Here is a 22,528-nt window from a genome sequence, read left to right as displayed (position 1 = left end):
ATATCATTGCCACTAATAATTTCTCAACACTCAATAGTATTTATGCAAGCAATGGGAAATGCAATTGGATTATGTGGAATATCAACAAGATGGGCAACATGAATCCAAAGCAAAAATGTTATCCTACTTACATTGTCATCTGTTGCCGAGAAAATCTATGCTTCAGAATAGCTACACCGGATGTGTGTCACAATTGAGCATAAATGATCATGCTGGTTGTTAACTTGTTTTGGTGACTCAAATCTTGAGCACATCTAACCGGCAGGGCTCAAGAGACGGAGATCACAGGCCACAATTTTAAGGCAGAGATACATTTTTGATTAGACCGGGTGTCAAGGGTTATGGGGAGAAGGCAGGAAAATGGGATTGGGGGGCAGCGATCAGCCATGATTGAATGGCGGAGTGGACTCGATGGGCCGAATGGCCTAACTCTACTTCTATAACATGTGAACTTGTGTGAACAGGCCACAATGTGCTAGAGCTATAGCTGAGTGGAACCCAACTTTAATTGATGGGGGTAATGGATTTGGATCCGGAGACCGGCCTTTGGTTGTGGTGATAAGAGTGAGGAAGAGGATCAGGATGGGGAGACCTTCCTTGCTGATTGTGACAGGAGTGGAAACTGACATGTAGGTGTGAGTCTGGGGGAAGGATAGGGAGCAGATGACTGGCTCCCTCATTTTAGGGGATGGGATCTTGAGTGAACGATGATTACTTGGTGCTGGTGGTGTTAAAATTGGAGAGGTGACTGTGACTGAAAGACAGGGACTTGGTAATGGTGGATACCCCATTCCTCCCCGCCGCTGCCTCAAAGCCCAGAGGACAACTTAGTTCAGGTTTCTCCATAATACTCCAAAAGGACCATTACATGGGGAATGACTTGTGTCGTTGACACGGAAATCATATCAGGGCAGCTGACAACAGGAAGTGCCCAGTTGAATTTTTAGGGTGACATTAAACACAAAAAGATGTCATATTCCAGTTTGGAAAAACATCGATTTCAGACGGCATAATACTGGATAAACATTTTGTAATCTAATTTTGAGGCAAGTTTCTCAATTGTCAGAAGGCAAGACTATTGAAAAGCTCTGTACATTTGGGCACACTTGCTTGAACTCCAAAACATTCTCCTTTCTACCAGTGCTTGCATCTTCATGGCACAAATCCATACAAATATGAACAGCAGTAAGGTTCGGCTCATTCAGTTGAAAGAAACAAGGCCGGATTTACCTTTAAGTAAATTATTTTCACCTCTGGCCCACTGTCCCAGATGTCTTGATGCTGATGGTGACGATTTAAAAAAATTGCAACAGGTAGATTCATTTTTGGCAGCTTCAAAATAAGAGTGTGATTGTAATCAGCTCAACACAACCTTTCCGAATCTAGGTAATAAAAGCGAGCCAAACACCTGCCTTTACTAATGATCTCCTTATTGCCAATAAAGACCAGCAGTGGCCCTGCCTGTTTACCCATCTTTTCAGCACCTCGCTGTCAACTATAATTATTGAGCATGTTTCTGCCATATGCCATCTAGAGTTACTGTCTACATTTCAAGCTAATGCATTAATATCGAGGCACAGCCATCTGAGCTCCTTGTGTTTCATTTCAAATGGTGTATCACGGTGGCGCAGCAAAAGAGCTGCTACCTCACAGCGCTTGCAGCGCCAAGACCCGGGTTCGATCCCGACTCTGGGGGCTGTCTGTACAGAGTTTGAACGTTCTACCCATGACCTGCGTGAGGTTTCTCCGAGATCGGTTTTCTCCCACACTCCAAAGACGTGCAGGTTTGTGAGTAAATTGGCTTGGTAAATGTAAAAATTGTCCCTAGCGTGTGTTAATATGCAGGAATCACTGGTCGGTGCAGACCTGGTGGGCCGAAGGGCCTGTTTCCGCACTGTATCTCTAAATTAAACTAAACTACTTCTACATTGAGGATGTTGGTTCTTTAATAAACAGTGGGTAGGTTTGCTATTGAGGGAGTGCAGCGTAGGTTCACCAGGGTAATTCCTAGGATGGCTGGACATTTGATGAAAGAATGGGTCGACTAGACTTGTATTCACTGGAATTTAGAAGGATGAGATGGGATCTTACAGAAACATATAACATTCTTAAAGGATTGGACAGGCTAGATGCAGGACAAATGTTCCCGATGTTGGGGGAGTCCAGAATCAGGAGTCACTGTTTAAGAATGAGGGGTAGGCCATTCAGGACTGAGATGAGCAAATACTTTTTTTACCCAGAGAATTGTGAATCTGTGGAATTCTCTGCCACAGAAGGCAGTGGAGGCTAATTCACTGGATGTTTTCAAGAGAGAGTTAGATTTAGCGCTTAGGACTAAAGGAATCAAAGGATATGGGGAAAAAGTAGGAACGGGGTACTGATTTTTGATGATCAGCCATGATCACATTGAATGGTGATGCTGGCTCGAAGGGCTGAATGGCCTCCTCCAACGCCGATTTTTCGATGTTTCTAAGTTTCTATGTTCGGAGACACCACCAATAAACATTGGGGCAGGTGTATTGTCAACTTTTTTTTTCTCTTTGCCAGAAATAAATGGACTATTTATGGACAAAATTCGCAATCCCTTTTGAAAAAAACGAAATCTAGTTTTGCTCAGTTTGGATCAAGAAAGTTGAGCGGCTCTTCCAAGATGAAGGATGAAGGATGAAGGATTCAGTTCATCCTTCCAGAAGATAAAGCCATTGTGAATACATAGAGTTGTACAGCGTGGAAGGAGACCCTTTGGCCCAACCTGTCCATGCCAACAAGAGTCCTATCTAAGCTAAGCCAATTTGGCTGTCTTTACCCCATGAGCTACTAAACCTTTCCAATCCATGTAACTGTCCAAACATTTTGAAAATGTAATTGTACCTGTCTATACCACTTCCTCAGGCAAGTCGTTCAATATCCTCATCACCCACAATGTGAAAAGTTTGCCCCTCAAAGCTTTAAATTGTTCTCCTCACACCTTAAACCTATTTCCTCTCAGTTAGTCTCCCCTATCCTAGGAGAATGACTGTGACTATTTACCCTATCTGTGCTCATCATAATTTTACAAACTTCTATGAGGTCACTCCTCAGCCTCCTTCACTTCAGGGAAAACAGTCTCCCTTTATAACCGAAGGACACCAATCCAGACAACATCCTTGTGAATCTTTTCTGTACCCTCTCTAGTTTAACCACATCCCTCTGGTGTATTGAACAGAACGGCACACATTACTCCAAGTACAACCAGTCCAACCAACATTTTTTACAACTGTATCATGATGACATAACTTGCAGTCAGTGCCACAGCCGATGACAGTTACCATACCATACCATACACCTTCTTCACCATGTCTACTTGTGTTGCCATTCTCAGGGAATTATGTACCTGTGCCCCAAGGTCTCTCTGTTTAACAACACTTCCCAGGGCCTTCCCATTTACTGCCATGGGGTGATACTCTGAGCCCACATCCTCTATTGAAGTTACAAAGTATTAGTTGGCAGGGCTGAGCAAGCCATAAGGATAAGCTTTTCTAACATTTTTAATATCTGAACAATGGTTTTCACACTTGACAGGCCAAACCAGCAACAAAGAGGAGTGGGGGCCAGTAAAGACCTAAGTATGTTAAAATATTAATTTTATTTCCTTGCGAGGGCTGGAAGAGAAAAATATCCTTTTAACCCCACCCAGGAAGTTGGGGCTTCCCAGTTGTAATCCCTGCAGCACGTGTTTCTGGGACCTGGATGCGGAAACCTGACTTATCACTGATCTTATCACCCGTTCTCAACAGGATTACTGTAGTACTATCCACTGTGTAACTATCCACCGGCCCACCTGGAACGGGATTTAAATAAAGCCCTTTAAAACAATCTCAGACTCATTCTGCTACGGCAGGTGTAAAATTCATACACCAGCGTTGATTACTGGTGGAAATTTGCCAGCGGTTCGCATCCAGCTGCAACTGTTGTGTTAAATTGTGACGTTTCCTGAGCCTATGCCAGCTCCTTCCCACCATCTGCATCCTCCTCAGCTCAGCTGCCAGTAGACTGCTGCCGAATGCTATTAGTTCCTTTTGAGCATGGCCCCGAATGATGGGTAAATGCAGAAATGCAAGCGTGCCCTGGAAAAAAAAGGATTATTATAAAGTCCTTATAATAAGGACTTTGCTTTTAATGAGCTATGGACAAATAAAAGCACAATGCACCATAATTATTGTTACCGGAAAGTCGATTAAATAACCATCAATTTATTTGCATTGTGTTTTTCATTGTTTTTCATCCCAAAGATTTGAGTTCTTATTAATTTTATCTGAATTGCATGGAAGTAACGATTATTTGAAGAAGTTTGGATTATTATTGTGTTAAATTAATTACATTTCCAGTGCCAAGTTCTACAGGAATTAACTTACTTGATCTGTGTTTATGTAAGTATTTAGTGCTTATTGATGCTTGGTGTTTTCAGAGTAACATTGTTCCAGATGAAGAACCGATGAGATTCCCTTGATTGTGAAAACATCTTAAATTTTTCTCAGGTCTTGCTTGTTACGGATTAACGATTTTTAATGAAATACTGACGTCTAGTTATGTTTCTGATCACAGGCTTCCTAGATCATTACAAATTAATTATTTTGTTTAGATACCGACTTTTATACATTCGCCAATTAGTTAATCATTTACGGAGAAGTAATTTCATTGCTCCACACAGAACATGATACAACTGAAATGTTGTAAGCCACATAGTCATTTGTTCATGGAGACTTTTCTGCTTCAGGATCACTTTAATGCCAACCCTGATGATGGATTATGTATTTAATCAATTCAATTTATTTTCCCGTCACATGGTGCAAAGTCACACAACATGGTTCACTTGCCATAGTGGTTTTGGATGGCATGGATAATAAACCTATGACATTCTCTCTTTAATCAAGAAGCCGAAATGAAAGGTCATGAGCCACTGTTCACTATGTTTTGAACGTTATAAACTACGAGGCAACATCAAAGAAACTAAAATGAATGGGGAATGTCAAACATGGGATTCGTATCCCTAAAAGTGTAGTAGCACAGAAAGATCTAAGAGTTGAACAATCCCCGAGTTTTCAAGTCAAGGAGAGAATGATGTTTATAAAACTCTAACCCCAGTGCAGTGAAGCCAAGCATTTGAATAATGAATATCCCCACAGAATGGTGCATTCTATACTGGTTTGAGTGAACAACAGAGAAATGCCAGAGGAGAAATTGAAAAAAAATCAAAAAGCTGTTAAACTGTGCGAACGTAAAGGTTAAAGTCAAAGAAGGAAATTGCTGATCAGCCAAAATAAAATTGCATTCTAAAGTGCGAGGTGTGCAATAAAAATAATGTCTGTGTATGGTTTCAACTATAATGGGAAGATTTTATGTTAAATAAAAGATAAATGAAAAAGCAATGTGCTACAAAACAAAATGCAATCCTAATATTCTAATACTATTACTTTAATAACACCAGAATCTGTTGATTCAGTTATGGTTTTGTAACACAGCTGCCAGCTGTCTTTAAATGCTTATTGATACAAGCATATCATTTTGTTTCTCATGCCTTTGAGTTTTTATTTATGTATGTGGAAGGCTTGGTTTTCTCTGTGGAAATATTCAAGCCATCCAGGCATAAATTTAATAGGTTCAAGGTTTTAAGATATGTTGTAGACTGCAAGACAACTTTCTTTTATATAGAATATTTAGTATAGAAACAATATCCCGGTGCGCTTCACAGAAACATCAAATATTAATCCCAAGCCATTTAAAGAGATGTTAGATCACCAGGATCCAATATAGATAGGCAAACTGATTGGTGATGGGCTGGTGTTAGTCAAACACAAAAACATTTTTTTGGAGGAGTGATCTGAAAGTAGTGTAACTCCATCTTTCCAACACCAAGTACCAAAGTGGAAATATGACTGGCTCCTCACTTGACCCAACGGCTCCAGGACTTGTAACAATGCATCTGCAGAGATCTGTCAACTCAGTTTAAAGTGTTATTCAGATTGACTACAGAGTTTGATCAGATTATTCTCTCTTGAACAATTTACGTATGATTTCAAGCATGAATGAAAGTTTAAGTTATCCTTTCATGTCACATCTGTAAGTTCTGCCATTTTTAAATATCGAAGGATAATTATTTATTCTATTTTTGAAGGTGAGTATATGAATGCAATAAAGACTCCTTCAAAATGTAAGAGGCAACAATTGGCTGCTCTTAACATATTCTTATCGGCAATAATTGCCCAATAATTGGCAGTACAATATGGGCTGGCTGTGAATAAATTGTTCAATATTCACTTGACAGAAAAGGGAAAGCACAGAATATGCTTCCTTAAGCAACTTAAGGTGATCAAGCATATTATTTTAGAATCAATTATTGCATCAAGTTTGACTTATCCAAAGCTTTCTCAGTTTTTCTTTTGCCATGTGCTTTATCCCTTCTTCTGCTCACTGCGACTGGAAATTGAGATGTTTTCTTCTCATTAATATTTTATGTACAGAAGGTTAGTCTGAAGGTTATTTGACCGTGTAAGATATTTGGAGGTTTTGCTCCCAATCAGGGTTTTATGATTGATTCTGAACTTTGAACTCTGCAATAAATCTCAAAAGTAACAACTGAAAAGTTTAATTGGCAGAGTGTCATCATGTGGCAATGACAGAATAGCAGCATCTGACAAAATCCCACAACCAGAGTACTATTGTAGATATTGTATCTGAAAGTTGAGCAGAAACTCAAAACTTCTAAGCAACATTTTAGAAAAGGGTTAAAAAATTCTCTAAATCAAGATAAAAAATAACAGTCAGATAATTTCTAGCGTGAATTGTTTATCTGCTTAAAGGTTTTCTGAATGTTTCTTTTTAATAACTTGTAAGAGATTGGGTTGGACAGTGAACAGCTGGACTGAATCACTATTGTGATAAATAACGAGGCTCCAGTGTCAATGAGTGCAGAATGATTTTAATAACGTTAGTTATCAGGAAATTACAAATTCAATTCATATACAGATATATAAAGACATCTTAAGGTACAAAGACTGGAATAACTCAGCAGGTCAGGCCGCATCGCCGGAGAACATGGATAGGTGGTGTTCGAGAGTGAAAGTGGTGGGGGGGAGGGGTATAAAGCTGGAAGAGGGGGCAGGGCAAAGCTTGGGAAGTAAAAGGTAGAGAATAGGTATCATGGAGGGGGGAGCAGTGAGAGAGGCTCTCACAGAACTCCCATCGGAGAGAATAGGTGAACCTCTTTAAATTAGGTATACCTTGAGGAGATTTTGCAGTGGAGTAGTAAAATGAAAAGAATCAAGGAACTGCAGATGCTGGTTTACAAAAAAAAGACACAAAGTGCTGGAGTTACTGGATGGGTCAGGCAGCATTTCTGGAGAACAGGGATAGGTGACGTTTCGGGTCGAGACCATTCTTCGCACTGCTCCTCCTCTGTGATTCCTGCAGCTCTCCACCTATTACGTGCCATGCTTTGTCCTGCACCTACTCTCTTCCAGCTTTTTTCACTCCCTCCCCCACTCCACGACAATCAGTGTAAAGAACGAAGTGTCCTGACCTGAAACGTCTCCATGTTCTCCAGAGACAGATGAGGAAAACGGGAGCTGCAACAAGACCTGGGTGTGCTTATACATCAGTCACTGAAAGTAAGCATGCAGGTTCCGCAGGCAGTGAAGAAAGCGAATGGCATGTTGGCCTTCATTGCGAGGGGATTTGAGTTTAGGAGCAAGGAGGTCCTACTGCAGGGCTCTGGTGAGACCCCACCTGTAGTATCGTGTGCAATTTTGGTCTCCTAATTTGAGGAAGGACATTATTGCTATTGAGGGAGTGCAACGTAAATTCACCAGGTCAATTCCCGGGATGGCAGGACTGACAGATGATGAAAGAATGGGTCGACTGGGTTTGTATTCACTAGAATTTAAAAGAATAAGAAGGGATCTTATAGAAACATCTAAAATTCTTAAAGGATCGGACAGGCTAGATGCAGCAAAAATGTTCCTGATGTTGGGGAAGTACAGAACCAGGGGTCACAGTTCAAGAATCAGGGGTTGGCCATTTAGGACTGAGATGAGGAAAAACTTTTTCGCCCAGAGAGTTGTGAATCTGTGGAATGCTCTGCCACAGAAGACAGTGGAGGCCAATTCACTGGATGTTTTCAAGAGAGAGTTAAATTTAGCTCTTAGGGCTAAAGGAATTAAGGGATTTGGGGAAAAAGTAGGAATGGGGTACTGATTTTAGATGATCAGCCATGATCATATTGAATGGCGGTGCTGGCTCGAAGGGCCGAATGGCCTACTCCTGCACCTATTTTTCCATGTTTCTTTGAGATGCTGCCTGACCCGCTGAGTTACTCCAGCACCTTATGTCCGATTTTGTAAACCAACTTTTGTAGTTCTTAGTTTCTACATAAAGACATCTTGCCAGTTAATAAATGGCATAAGGAATAATTAATCACAATGATTAGTCATTTGCCATCATTGCTTCAGAGAATCTATATAAGCTGTCAGGATGCTTAAGTTTATTTGCCTGTGTGAAACACTTTAAAGATGTGGTACAGCAGAAATTCCAATGCGAAAGCACTATTTCCAAAGGAATTTATATTTACTCGACTTCTAACGTAATAATGTTAGTGGTATGGAAAATCCTTGGAATAAGAAAAATATCTAGTTTACAGTAGCTTGGGTTTGTTTCACATTCTAAGGTAGTTATCATGAATACTAATTGTTAACATGAATTTTTCAACAGATACATTCACTTCAACCACATAGAGATACTAGAGCCAGAAACATTTAGCGATCTTCCCAAACTAGAGAGATTGTAAGTGCTGCATGAACTGCTGTTAATCTGCTTCGTGTGCTTTTGTCTTTGATCGAACTGACAAACTAATTGCTTTTTGCTTTGGGGTCGAAAACTAACGTAATTCCAAATATTTAACCCAAAAAGTACTGGATTTTAAAATGTCAATATATGGGGAATCTTTATATTAAAGTTCCAGAAGAGCAATGCTGAAATAGAATCTCCTGTTCTGTGCGCATCACTCTCTCATGCTATCATTCGTAGGATCATAAGGTCATGTGATAGGAGCAGAATTAGGCCATTCGGACCATCAAGTCTACTCCGCCATTCAATCATGGCAGATCTATCTCTCCCTCCTAACCCATTCTCCTGCCTTCTCCCCATAACCTCACACCTGTACTAATCGAGAATCTATCTCTACCTTAAAATATCCATTGACTTCCCTTCCACAGCGTCTGTGGCAAAAAAAATCCACAGATTCACCACCCTCTAACTAAAGAAATTCCTCCTTATCTCTTTCCTAAAAGAACGTCCTTTAATTCTGAGGCTATGACCTCTAGTCCTAGACTCTCCCACCAGTGGAAACGTCCTCTCCACATCCACTCTATCCAAGCCTTTCACTATTCTGTACATTTCAATGAGGTCCCCCCTCATTCTTCTAAACTCCAGCGGGTACAGGCCCAGTGCTGTCAAACGTGCATCATAGGTTAACCTACTCATTCCTAGGATCATTCTTGTAAACCTCCTCTGGACCCTCTCCAGATTCACACATCCTTCCTCAGATAAGGTGCCCAAAAGTCCAAATGCGGCCTGACCAGCGCCTTATAGAGCCTCAGCATTACATCCCTGTTTTTGTATACAAGCCCTCTCAAAATAAATGCTAGCACATTGAGTTTGCTACCGATTTGACGAATCTTCCATTTGTGGATCCACAGGAAGATTATATTGTTAAAATGTGAATTAGATTTTTTGTGGATCAACTGACTTGCACAACTGTGTTTGTGCAAAGTTGGTTACCACTTCCTTTTTAAGGTGATTGGATATATTATGGGCAGATGAAAACATATGTTTCTAATGCCATTGGGAGTTGTCCTTGGAAAGATAAACATTACCCCACCAACGTAAAATCTAATGTTCCATTTTCAGAAACTTTTATGTTTATTTCAAGTCTGCTATTAATCCTGAAACTTTCTAGTAAATGTTACAAATGTTTATATGCTTAGGTTGTGTAATAAAATGAAATTATTTGATTCCTTTCTGAACCTAACACTAAGGGAAAATAAGTAGAAATGTTCATGATTTACATTGTGCTCAAAGTGACGTTTTTGTTGCAATAAGAATAACATTTAACAATGAATCATTTTTGTAAAGTCAGAAATCGAATACAAGCAATGGGCCAATTAAACATGCAACACTCCCTGCTACACTATTCTGAATCAATGGCCATGAGGCAGTAAATTGATTATAATTACAGATGAAGACTGAAAGACTTTCTGCCTTTGTGTATACAATTAATCAACTTGCTCAACTTTATTTTCTTTCGGTGACACTAACATTTTAGCACAGCTAATTTGCAGAACATCAGAAACTGTCTTCAAGATTTGGAAGCTACTCAATGCAACAATGAATATGGATTGTTAACTGGAAGTAATTTTACCTTGCATGCATGAATAAGTGGGTGTTTGATAGAAAGTAAAATGCACATCCAAGTAATAAATAAAAGACACTATTGATGGTTCGTGAGAGGCATTCTTCATCACACCTTAAAATGAGCTGTGAGAATGCTGCTTTAAAATGAACTCCCGTGTTGAACTTAAATTAGAAAGTAAAATGGAATTTCAGGGCATTATGAGTTGCTTGAAACAGTCTCATGAACCGACAATCTGTCTGATTCCCCACAGGAGATTTGCTAATATAACATTACATTTTCAGATATGTTGTGTAGAGTAATGCAATATGTGTCAGGACATTTCTATTTCAGATCATATTACTAATAATATAAATATGCATATTGTTGCAGGTGAATTTGTTCTTGTTTACACAAGGTACAAGTGCATTTTTCTGTTGCTGTTTAAGCACAATTACATTGAGAAAAAAAACTAAAATTTGATTTCCACATACACGAAGATCATATGGATTACTTGAATGCAAAACTTATTTAAACAATTAGTTTAAACAAATACATAATTAAGTGCTAATTAACATAGTTAAACAATGACAATGAAATGCATCTGGACATTACAGATGAGCTTTTGTCAAGCTCTCAGGTCTTTAGATATTTAAAAAGCAATATTACAGAACCAATAATAAATGAAATGGGTTCTTAATACTTTGATGAAATTTTTTAAACTGAGTGTGTTAGAAAAATCAGTTCAATTTGATGTGAAGTGCTTGCACAGTTAACAAAGAAAGGTTTAACACAATTAAACTTTCCCTATTATTGAAATAATCATTCAACAGTGTTTCTGCAATCTGTAGACCTAGTTATACTACAGAATTATTATTATTTTTAATTGTATGGATTAAATAGTCAGTGTTGCAAATACGTAAATGCATCATGACAGCATCAATCTCTTTTGTGTGTAAACATGGTGAAGAATTTTGACATTTCTGTACTTCATCTTTAACAAATCTCTCTAAAAATCCATAAACCTATAAATGTTGTACTCATAGAGGATATTAATATAACAAGTCATAGACCCAGACTTACATTAAAACTCAGCAGCTCACTTGCCGAGCACCTTAATAGAAAAATATCTACTGATGATATCTTAAATATAATAGAAATACGAAATATATATATAAATAAATATATAAAAATATAAATGTACTGTTGCAAAAATACATGAGCTCCGCAGTAAGAGCACTGCAGAAAATAAACTGCACAAGGGTACAGACATTTGAAGCAATTTTCTTCCCAGGTTCTAATCATATATTAAAGAAGACAAAAATATCCTCCAAAAATAACATTTTAACTGTTAACATACAATCATGATAGGAAGCATTTTAAATGTGATTTTTTTTGTTAATATTTGCTTCTGCATTCCTCTAAATAAGGTAACATTGAAGGTGAATCTACAGGACTCATCAGCTCTATTTAACGTCTCTTTTCTTTCGGACAATTTCAATTTGGAAGAGCATGTTTACGTGATTAAGCAAACCTGGGGCAAAATTAAAAAGGAATTTGTGGTTATTAAAAAGGAATACATTCATCAAGTATAAATGATATAAAATATAATTAAAATCATTGTAGACATTAATTGATTGCTTTTGTGATTAACTTGCCCTTTTAACTTCTCAGATTTTTACATAATAATAAAGTATCAAGAATTCCCGCGGGAACTTTCTCTCATCTGACTTCACTGAAAAGACTGTAAGTGCTCACATCTTCAACAATGTTTTTCTCAAGTCAATTGGTCAATGTTACTGTGCGTTACTGTATCTGGTTTTATTTGGGTCACAAATACTGGTGCTGGCATGCAGTTTGAATGGTTAATTTAATATTAGCATATAATAGGATTCATTGCTACGTTATAGTGGACCAAGCAATGGTAAAGCCGGGATATTATAGATTAAAAACTACCAAGTCTCTTGTTAGCCTGTCTACCATTCGTTAGACTGACTGCTGTGGCCTTCATTACATTTTTACCACAGTGTTGCTGAAATTGAGAGCTGATAATGGAATAGAAAATGAATCACGGACATGCACTGTGACGTCCAATGTCATACAACCTATGCCTGGATGGCTCCTCCATAACTTTCATCAGCGCATGTGTGGCCAGTTCATAGTGTTGGCCAATTATACAGACAATTACTGCTCTGAAGTTACTGAGAGGGTACTTTTTCAAGTAATTGTTCTTTAAATAATTAACCCCTTCTGAATTAGTACAGCAATTAACTGTCCTCTCCCTCGATTAGCCTGTGTTTGACTGATGCACCATTGATTCAGCTAAAAACAATGAGGTCGTTGTGAGTGATCTTAAACTGCCCCCTGTCTGGCTGCATTAATGGGCAGGGCTGAGGAAAATTAGCCAGTGACATAATTCCTACAGATCACAGAGTGGGTCCTGAATAGAGCAATTAACTGTCTCGTCCCTCAATTAGCTTGGATTTGACTGATGCACCATTGATTCAGCTCACAACAATGAGAGGGGATCTCATAGAAACATATACAATTCCTAAGGGATTGGACAAGCTAGATGCAGGAATAATGTTCCTGATGTTGGGGGAGTCCAGAACCAGGGGTCACAGTTTAAGAATAACGGGTAGGCCATTTAGGACTGAGATGTGGAAAAACTTTTTCACCCAGAGAGTTGTGAATCTGTGGAATTCTCTGCCACAGAAGGCAGCGGAGGCCAACCTACTGGATGTTTTCAAGAGAGAATTAGATATAGCTCTTCGGGCTACCGGAATCAAGGGATATGGGGAGAAAGCCGGAACGTATTTAATGACTGGCTTGACTCCTGCACCTATTTTCTATGTTTCTAACAATGAGGTAGTGGTGAAAGATCTGAAACTGCCTCCTGGCTGCATTAGTGGGCAGGGCTGAGGGAAATTAGCCAGTGATACACTTTCTACCTATCACAGAGAGGGCACTGGTGGATGTGGAAATAACATTATTAGAAACCCGAACACACTCGGTGGACAATTGCCTTTGGTTGCATCGAGTAAATATGTAATATATGGATGTCGGAGACTGCTTCCATTGGCTTCTGGGTTGAGGACTCCATTTTGCATTTGCACCCTGCAACTGATGACAAATTCATATAACTATATTTACTCAAGAATGGCTGCACTTAATAGTTAACATGGATCTTGTGAGAGGAGGGAGAGAGAGGAAATGGTACTGTTAGAACAAGAAAAGAGGGGGGAGTTCTGTGCTCATTGCATGATAGAAGCTATGATTTTTTTTTTTTTTTGCAGAATGGTCCACAAGACAAATAGTTATATTTTAATACAATCTTTGTTTTTATCCGGTTGCAGCCGTTTGGACTCCAATGGTCTGGTTTGTGATTGTCAGCTAATGTGGCTGGGAGAATTGCTGAAGAGCTATGCCACAAGCAGCCACGCCCAGGCCGCTGCAAGCTGCGAACATCCCCGGGCCTTGCAAGGCAGATCAGTTGCCTCGGTGACAACAGAGGAGTTTAACTGTGGTAAGCTCTATTTGCAGTACGGTCTATCTTACTAAACATTTGTTTCAAAGTGACTTATAGAGCCATAGAGTGATACAGTGTGGAGCTACATGTCCAGCTACACTGGTCCAACCTGCCTGCGTTTGGTCCATATCCCTCCAAACCTGTCCTATCCATGTACCTGTCTAACTGTTTCTTAAACGTCGGGATAGTACCACCCTCAACTACCTCATCTGGCAGCTTGTTCCATACACCCACCACCCTTTATGTGAAAATGTTACCCCTCAGATTCCCATTAAATATTTTCCCCTTTACCTTGAACCTATGCCCTCTGGTCCTCGATTCCCCTATTCTGGGCAAGAGACTCTTTTATTAATGTGTCTTTTGTCTTTTATTAATGCCAGAGGAGGTAGGTGAAGCAGGGACAATCGCAACATTTGAGAAGCAACCAGATAGCTACATGGATAGGACAGGTTTAGAGGGATATGCGCCAATTGCAGGCATGTAGGACAAATGTGTATATATAATTAAAAGAGATGTTTATTTATGAGAAAAATACATTTATATATAAAATATTTATATCCAAATAAATGTATATATAAATGAGACATGTTGGTCGGTGTGGGCAAGTTGTGCCGAAGGGCCTGTTTCCACACTGTCTGGAACTATGACTAATCATATAACTTCTTTACATCGGTGAAACCAAACGCAGGCTCGGCGATCACTTCGCTCAACACCTTCGCTCAGTCCGCCTTAACCAACCTGATCTCCCGGTGGCCGAGCACTTCAACTCCCCCTCCCACTCCCAGTCTGACCTTTTGGTCATGGGCCTCCTCCAGTGCCATAGTGAGGCCCACCGGAAATTGGAGGAACGGCACCTCATATTTCGCTTGGGCAGCTTGCAACCCAGTGGTATGAACATTGACTTCTCCAACTTTAGATAGTTCCTCTGTCCCTCTGTTCCCCTCCCCTTCCCAGATATCCCACTGTCTTCCTGTCTCCACCTATATCCTTCCTTTGTCCCGCCCCCCTGACATCAGTCTGAAGAAGGGTCTCGACCCGAAACGTTACCCATTCCTTCTCTCCCGAGATGCTGCCTGACCTGCTGAGTTACTCCAGCATTTTGTGAATCAAAATAAACATCACTAAAGCAGCTATGGCATTGTTTACACAACCTCTCAGAGAATTGGTATTGGTATTAGTTTTATTATTGTCACATGTACCAGAATACAGTGCAGAATATTGAAGTCTAGCCAGTCAAATCATTCAATACAGGTGCAATCAAGCCGTACACATGTACAACAGGTAATGCAAAGAGAGAAATACCAGAGTGCAGAATAGTGTTACAGTGTTTTACTGTTACACATACAAAGTACAAATTTTAAAAATTGAGGTAAGTTGGGAGATGGGAACTACATCCTGTGAATGAAGAAGGGTTCCCACCTGAAACATCATCTGGCCTTGTTCTCAAGTGATGCTGCCTGACCCGTTGAATTAGTCCCGCACTTTGTGCCTTTTTTTGTAAATGAGCATCTGCAGTTCCTTGTTACTACTTTCTAGTTTTTGGGAGGACTATTCAGTGATCTGATAACAACAAGGAAGAAGCTGAACCTCAATCTAGTGGTATGTGCCATTAAGTCAGGATGCCTGCTTCACGTGGTGCCAACTGGAAAGACTGGTCTGATGCAGTGGGAGAGACTGGTTAAGAGGCATGTTCCATTTGCAACATGGTGGAGTCCCAATTGAAGAATTATGCATTAACGATTGTAAAGGGATGGTTAAATCTCAGGAGTCAGAGGATCCTAAAGTGGGGATGGTAGTTAGTGGTGGTACCGTAGTCATAGAGTGACACTGTGGAAACAGGCCTCTCGGCCCAACTTGCTCACACCGACCAACATGTCCCAGCTACACTAGTCCCACCTGCCTGCGTTTGGTCCATATCCCTTCAGACCTGCCCTAACCATGTAAATGGATTTCAAAAAACAGTTATACAGTGGCCGGCTGTGGAGTATTCTGTGGAGGGGCTGCAGCCCACAGTGGTTTGGGGTGGTGAGTAAATTTGTTCTTGGGAGAATCGATTAGTGGCGTGCAGTAAGGATTTCATGGGATTGACGAAGAATAAGGATGCTATTGGGGGTTTGTGAGGAATGGGTTGTGTATTTTGCCAAGCCCTTGCACCGGTCATTGGAGTAACACACCTTGAGGCACCCTTTGCCAATGTTGGTCAAAGTGATGGTTCAAAGCACATGACATGCGGAGCATCACACACCTTAGAATTACAAACACTTGGCATTTGCATTCAAACACAAAATGAGAATCCACCCCAAATTGTGAGTCCAGTCCAAGGCAACAAGGGGGGGGACATTTTGCTGTAGATGGGCTCTTAACTGTAATGCCCACAACTGGTGACAAAACACCCACCTCATTTGCCAATAGTTATGTAGGGATTCACTGATTATCTCCTCCAACATCTCCAGCTTGTTTTCAATTTCCAAACCTTTGCATTAGAATGCACAGTGCAAGCAAAGCTGGAGGGGATGCCCATCTGGCCATCTGACTTTCTGCACCACCACTGGTTTCAACTGGTTCCAGATGTGAAGTGCAAAGGTATGAGCCAAGAAGCGATATGCACCACATTTAGGATTAATGGCATGATAACATTAGCCGCTTAAGCAGTGTGATTTATTATTTAAATGGATCGGCAATGGGATTACCAACCCTAAGTAAAAAGTTAAGTGATTTAACGTATTCTTCTTTTAGCTTTATCTTCATTTCTTCATTATTTAAAAATAAATTTAAATCTTTTTAATAAATAGATCAATTTTTAAATTTAGCTTTGATTTAAAAATATATAGTTCAAAGACTTTAATGATGCAAAGAGAGGAAAGTGTTGGGTCCTACATAGTGTTAGAAAGAACTCAGTGTTCAGTCCAAGATTTTTGTATTTTCTTGAGTGCAGTCCAATGTTGCCGTTTCTTAGCAACAAAATACACTTTATGTATATTTATGTTGCATCATTATGTACAAAATCTTTGCATTCCTTTGTGCAGAATGAGAACTTGAATACTGAGAAACGTGAGAAAATGGAGGAGAGTTGGGTCAATGATATTAGAAGTGTTCTGACATGATAGCAAATGGAGAAAAGGAAATGCATAGAGGGAGAGTGTTAAGAAGGGAATTAAAGAGGACATGAAATGAGGTAACCAAGGACACTGTTGCAGAGACAAAGGAAGTGTCGAACGAAATGGGTCTTTGTGTGGTGGTAGTAATAGTCAATATGCAAGAGATCAAAGCCAGTAAATTGAAAGCTGCATGTTACCAATCTAAGTCCAGAAAAAGAAAAAGTTTGTTCGAGAAGATCTGTGCCAAGGACATAAGGATTGCAGCAGGTACATTTAAGATGTAGTACATGGAAAATAATTATATTTAATTAATATAAGCTTTACACTCAAGTAGCAGTTATTTTTAAATGTTCAAAAACGTCTCTGTTCGAATTCCACTTTGAATTACGTACAGGGATTTGGAAATGTATATCCAAAATAATGCTCTTTGGCTCAGCACCATTTGTACAATGCAATCTCTCCACAGCTCCTTGGTTCACTCGATCCTTCCCACCCAATCTGCCCCCTCTCCAGGCACTTTCCCCTGAAACCCCGTGAGATATACCACCTGACATTACACCTAGTGTAGTGGATCCCGTGTAGATGGGCATTGTGGTTGGCATGGGCATGTTGGGCTGAAGGGCCTCTTTCCATCCTGTATGACTCTATGGCCTCCTCTCTCATTTCCACCCAGAGACTCCTGCAGCCCTTCCAGGTGAGACAAAGGATCATGAATTCCTCTTCCAACTGTGTCTGTTGCAATCAGTTCTCCTGATGAGGCCTCTTATACATGGCGAGTCCAAGTGTAGACCAGGCAACAGTTTTGCCCAACACTTGCACTTTGTCAGCCAAGGCCTGCTGGAACTCTTGGTTGCAAACAATTTTAACTCCCCTTCCTATTCTCATCCCGACCTTTCTTTCCTTGGCCTTCTCCATTGCCAGAGTGTAGCCACATGCAAACTGGAAGATCACCACCCGATATTCAGCTTGAATTGAATACATTTTATTCGCCAAGTATGTATTCATGCAAGGAATTTGCTTTGGTGCTTTGCTCGCAAGACTAACAACATGTTATACAATAGACAATAAAAAATAAAAATATATAATTTAAACATGTGAAGAATAAAATAAAATACCAGAGCAAAGGAAGGCTACAGACTTTTGGCTTTTGGAAAAAGCTGAGTAGCTTATAACCCAATGGTATGAACATTGAATTATCTAATTTCAACTTGTACCTTCCCTCTCTTTCCTGTGCCTCACCCTAAACCAATGTGCACACATTTCTCCCACCATCTTGCATCCCTCTAGTTCTCTGTTCTTTTCACCTTCTCTGTGCACTCATCTCTCATTCCTGTCGCATATTCCACCCCCCCCCCCCATTCTCCCAGTTCTTTTCCACCAATATCCCTCCCTCTGGCTTTACATTTCACTCCTCCTCATCTTTTCTTATTTGCCACCATTTTGCCTCGTCTTCACTTCTAGCCTCAGTCACTTACTCCACCTATCTGCCAATCACTCCATGCACTCCCCCTCACCTGTATTGACCTAACACTTGCCAGGCTTTGCCCCAACCTACCTCTCTTTTCCAGCTTTCTGCCTCATTCCACATTGGTAAAGAAGGCTCCTGACACTAAAAGCCATCTGTTCATTCCCTCCATAGATACTGCCTGACCCGCTGAGTTCCTTCAGCCATTTTTTTTTACTGTTCATCATGTTAATTGACATTTTAGACTTTAACATGAAGTAGGCCAGTTTGTGTTTGAATTTAATAATTCAAACAAAAGCACACTGAAATCTGAATCATAACTGATGAGGTTCTAAACATGGTTCATCTTATTGTGGGGAGATAGAAACATTTTCTTGCAATCAAGACAGAATTAGAAATATTGCTGCTCATTCACTGTAGTCACCGATTTAAACTAGCATAAAATAATCAAAGTTTAAACTAGCACAAAATACTCAAAAGTTTCTCTAGTGGCAAATGATGACCACATGCGATAGAAATGTTGGGGTTAAGGGTGAGATTCTGTGGACAGCATCAAGCAGTGATGTTTCCCACTGGAAAAAGATGCAGGCAAAGTTCTTGTGATAATTGTAGTGTGCCCTTGCCCTTTGTGACATTGGCTTGACATCACATCTCAGTATAAGGGGCAATAAACAACTGGGATATACCATTAAGCTGACAGAACAGTAATCGCACTGAAAAGAATTCACCAGCATCTCGGGAGGAATTGTATATAATTTTAAGTCACTATTTTAAACATGTTATAGATTTTTTTAAATTGAAGTGTTACAATAAAAGATGGGAACTGAAATTCCATAAATTATCAACAATTAAAGAAAATAATTTAAAATCCATTATGATAGAAACATAGTAAGAGAAAATAGGTGCAGCAGTAGGCTATTCAACCCTTTGAGCCAGCACCGACCGCCATTCACTGGAGATTATCGGTTTCTACCCACACTCCAAAGACATACAGGTTTGGAGGTTAACTGGCTCGGTATAATAGTAAATCATCCCTAGTGTATGGGATAGTATTAGTGTGCGGGGATCGCTGGTCGGGGCAGACATGGTGGGCTGAAGGATCTGTTTCCACGCTGTATCTCTAATCTAAAATTGAAGGCTGACTCTCTTGACACAAATACAACAATTAGTGACAAAACCAGTTTGATCTCTATCACAATGCAGCATAATAACTTAAGCTGAAAATGTCTGGTTTGATCGAGGCCAATTAACATACCCCATATGTCTATGTATATGAGAATATGTCATAGTCATGTCAGTAGGCAGCACTGTTTGTTTACAAAGCTGTTCTTTTAATTTCAAACCGATTACTGCTCTCATTGTGCATTAGAACAGGTTTTCTGATTTGAATTAAAGCCTACCACATAATTCTGTAACTCCTGAGTAATCCCTAATGAGGAGATGGTGTTGGTGAATTTCACCTGCATGCGTGGACCATAAATGCCATGAATGAAAATTAAAGAAGCATCATCCAGGTGTGCATTGCAAAGCACTGGACACCATATTGCATAACTAACCTTCTCTGGGCATCAAATGTCAGAATGAATATTACAAACTCCAGAGACAAGAGTGTTTTATCATTATATATGTCCTGAAAAGGAACTTTGTGCAACTCAGAGTAAGTTCCCAAGTTTCCATTACATTATACATTTCAGTGAAATTATATCACAAAGCACACAAAAGCATGATGCCTAATGTGATCAACATCTGTTGCCTCTTGATATTTTGGGTGCAGTTACAGCCTCCTGAAGCTTGCTGCAATGGGTAACTCTGCAAATGCATATTGTCTGGCATCACTGTTTAAATGCTCATTTCTGAGATTTGGGACATAGTCAACATATTACAGGGTTGTGGCATTAAGAAAGCTGAGACCCTGGGTATTTTGGCCAAGCATTCTAGCTTAAAATCTCAAAGTGAACTAGAATTGTCTTTGTTTGCTCCAGCTACCTTGTTCAGCATTTAGTTGTGGGGCGGTGCACAGCGAGAGAGTTGCTGCCTTACAGCACCAGAGACCAGGGTTCAATCCTGACTACGGGTGCTGTCAGTACTGAGTTTGTATGTTCTCCCAGTGACTGCATTGGTTTTACCCGTGTGCTCCGGTTTCCTCCCACACTCCAAAGCCAAGCAGGTTTGAAGGTTAATTGGCTTTGGTAAAAATTGTAAATTGTCCCTCATGTGCAGCGTGTGCAGGTGTAACAGGGATTGCTGGTCGGCGTGGACCCAGTGGACTGAAGGGCCTGTTTCTACGCTGTATCTCTAAACTAAACGGAGCATATATGAACAAAATTGCTTCCTATAGATGCATTTGGGTTTTTTTACAAAACATTTTATAATTATGGTTCCAAATGGGAGAAATTAGTAAAAGTAATTCAATTTGCCTTTAAACATAATTGACAAAAATATGCGACGAATACTTCACAGCTGTTCGTACTTAACAAGAACACAACTGCTTTAACTAAACATGATAATTTAGATTATTAAAACATGAATGATGCTTTCAATGGCAGATTGTTAGACCATTCAGAGCTGAGAACAGCTGGGTTTTTATTTAGAAAATGCCCTGGGATAATCTGATATTAATCCATCCCTCCAATAAATTACAATCTTTTTGGTTGAAATTTACTAAAGGCACACCATGGCATCAGATATTAATTATTTTTTGTTCCCTTTTGAACTTAATGTGGCAGAGTTTGGGAATAGTGGTAAACTGACGACATTGGCCACAAAGTTTAATTAAAAGAATTATGACCTACAGTTAGTGGTTCTCCCAGTAGGGACGGGGAATAAGATTGGAAAACTCTGTTCTGTTAAGAAAGGCCTGGAGATAAACTAGGCATCAAACATAGCAGCTCCACTTACAACAAGAGAAGGGCATATGATAACCAGATCTATCGTGCACTCAGATTTAGTTGGAGCTAAACATTTTTGAGTATTTGTAAAACATTCAGTCGAAAGGAGGGTTTCGACCCAAAACATGAGTCCTCTCCAGTGATGCTGTCTGCCCCGCTGTTACTCCAGAATTTTGTGTCCATCGTCGATTTAAACCAGCATCTGCAGTTCCTTCTGACACATTCAAAAATATTAAATGCATTGAGCAAAGAACATTTAAAAATTCTTATCTCTTAATCTTTTCAAAACCTCCATAAATCTAAATTAACAACCTATTACAAACTCATGAATAAATTTGATAGGATTTAAGAATACCTTTTTAAGTAATAACCAATTTCATAGTTTATATGCATAGATTCAGTTGTCCAAAATAAATATGGGCTCCTTGATCCAACTCGTCTATGATGTCTATCCAAACTAATTTCATTTCCCTGCTTTTGTCCCTCAAACTTTCCTATCCATGTGCCTGTCCATTTGTTTTTTAAGTACTGTTTTACCTCCCTCCACCATTTTCCCTGGCAATGTGTTTCAAATAGCCACTGCCTGCTGTGTGAAAAACTATTTCACCTCTTTCAATCTAATTTTAAACTCCCCTACCCTGGGGAAAAAAGACTGATGCTATCTACCCTATATATGCCCTTCATAATTGTACAAAACTTCTATAAGCTTAGTCCTCTGCCTCCTTTACCTGAGGGAAAACACACCCAGTCTATCCAGTCTCAAGCTCTTTAAATTAGAAAAGGTTTATGAAAGTCTCCTGTAGTCATCCTGTCATATTAGTTCCACTTTTCACTTCCTTGTACCCCTCTCGTCTTTACATCTTCTCCAGCAACAATGGGCCATTATGGGCTTCACCCTTCCTGTGATCATCTGTTGCCAGCTTTGATTTGTTCTGGCCTTTTATCGCCTCCAGTTTATTTCCCTCCACTTCTACTTTCAGCTTGAAGAAGGATTCCGACCCGAAACGTCACACATTCTTTTTGTCCAGAGATGCTGCCCGACCGGCTGAGTTACTCCAGCATTTTTTGCTAGCTTCTGTTCAAATCAGCAGAAGGGTATTCTTTGTGACTCATAATTCCCGCTGC

The 22,528-nt window shown here is 39.8% G+C and overlaps 1 protein-coding gene across 1 annotated transcript in view; it reads left to right on the top strand.

The window, feature by feature from the left end:
• Window positions 1-22,528, top strand: part of LOC144593002 (peroxidasin homolog) — a 291,006-nt gene that overhangs the window by 90,478 nt on the left and 178,000 nt on the right. The window contains exons 5-7 of the mRNA XM_078398417.1: window positions 8,746-8,817; window positions 12,098-12,169; window positions 13,780-13,949. Of these exons, the coding sequence (XP_078254543.1) occupies window positions 8,746-8,817; window positions 12,098-12,169; window positions 13,780-13,949 (314 nt within the window). The remainder of the gene's footprint in view (window positions 1-8,745; window positions 8,818-12,097; window positions 12,170-13,779; window positions 13,950-22,528) is intronic.

Source organism: Rhinoraja longicauda, chromosome 4 (genome assembly GCF_053455715.1).
Source record: "Rhinoraja longicauda isolate Sanriku21f chromosome 4, sRhiLon1.1, whole genome shotgun sequence".
In the NCBI taxonomy this organism is placed as follows: Eukaryota; Metazoa; Chordata; class Chondrichthyes; order Rajiformes; family Arhynchobatidae; genus Rhinoraja; species Rhinoraja longicauda.
The sequence above is the reverse complement of the archived record's forward strand: the minus strand, read 5'-3'. Positions and strand labels throughout refer to the sequence as shown.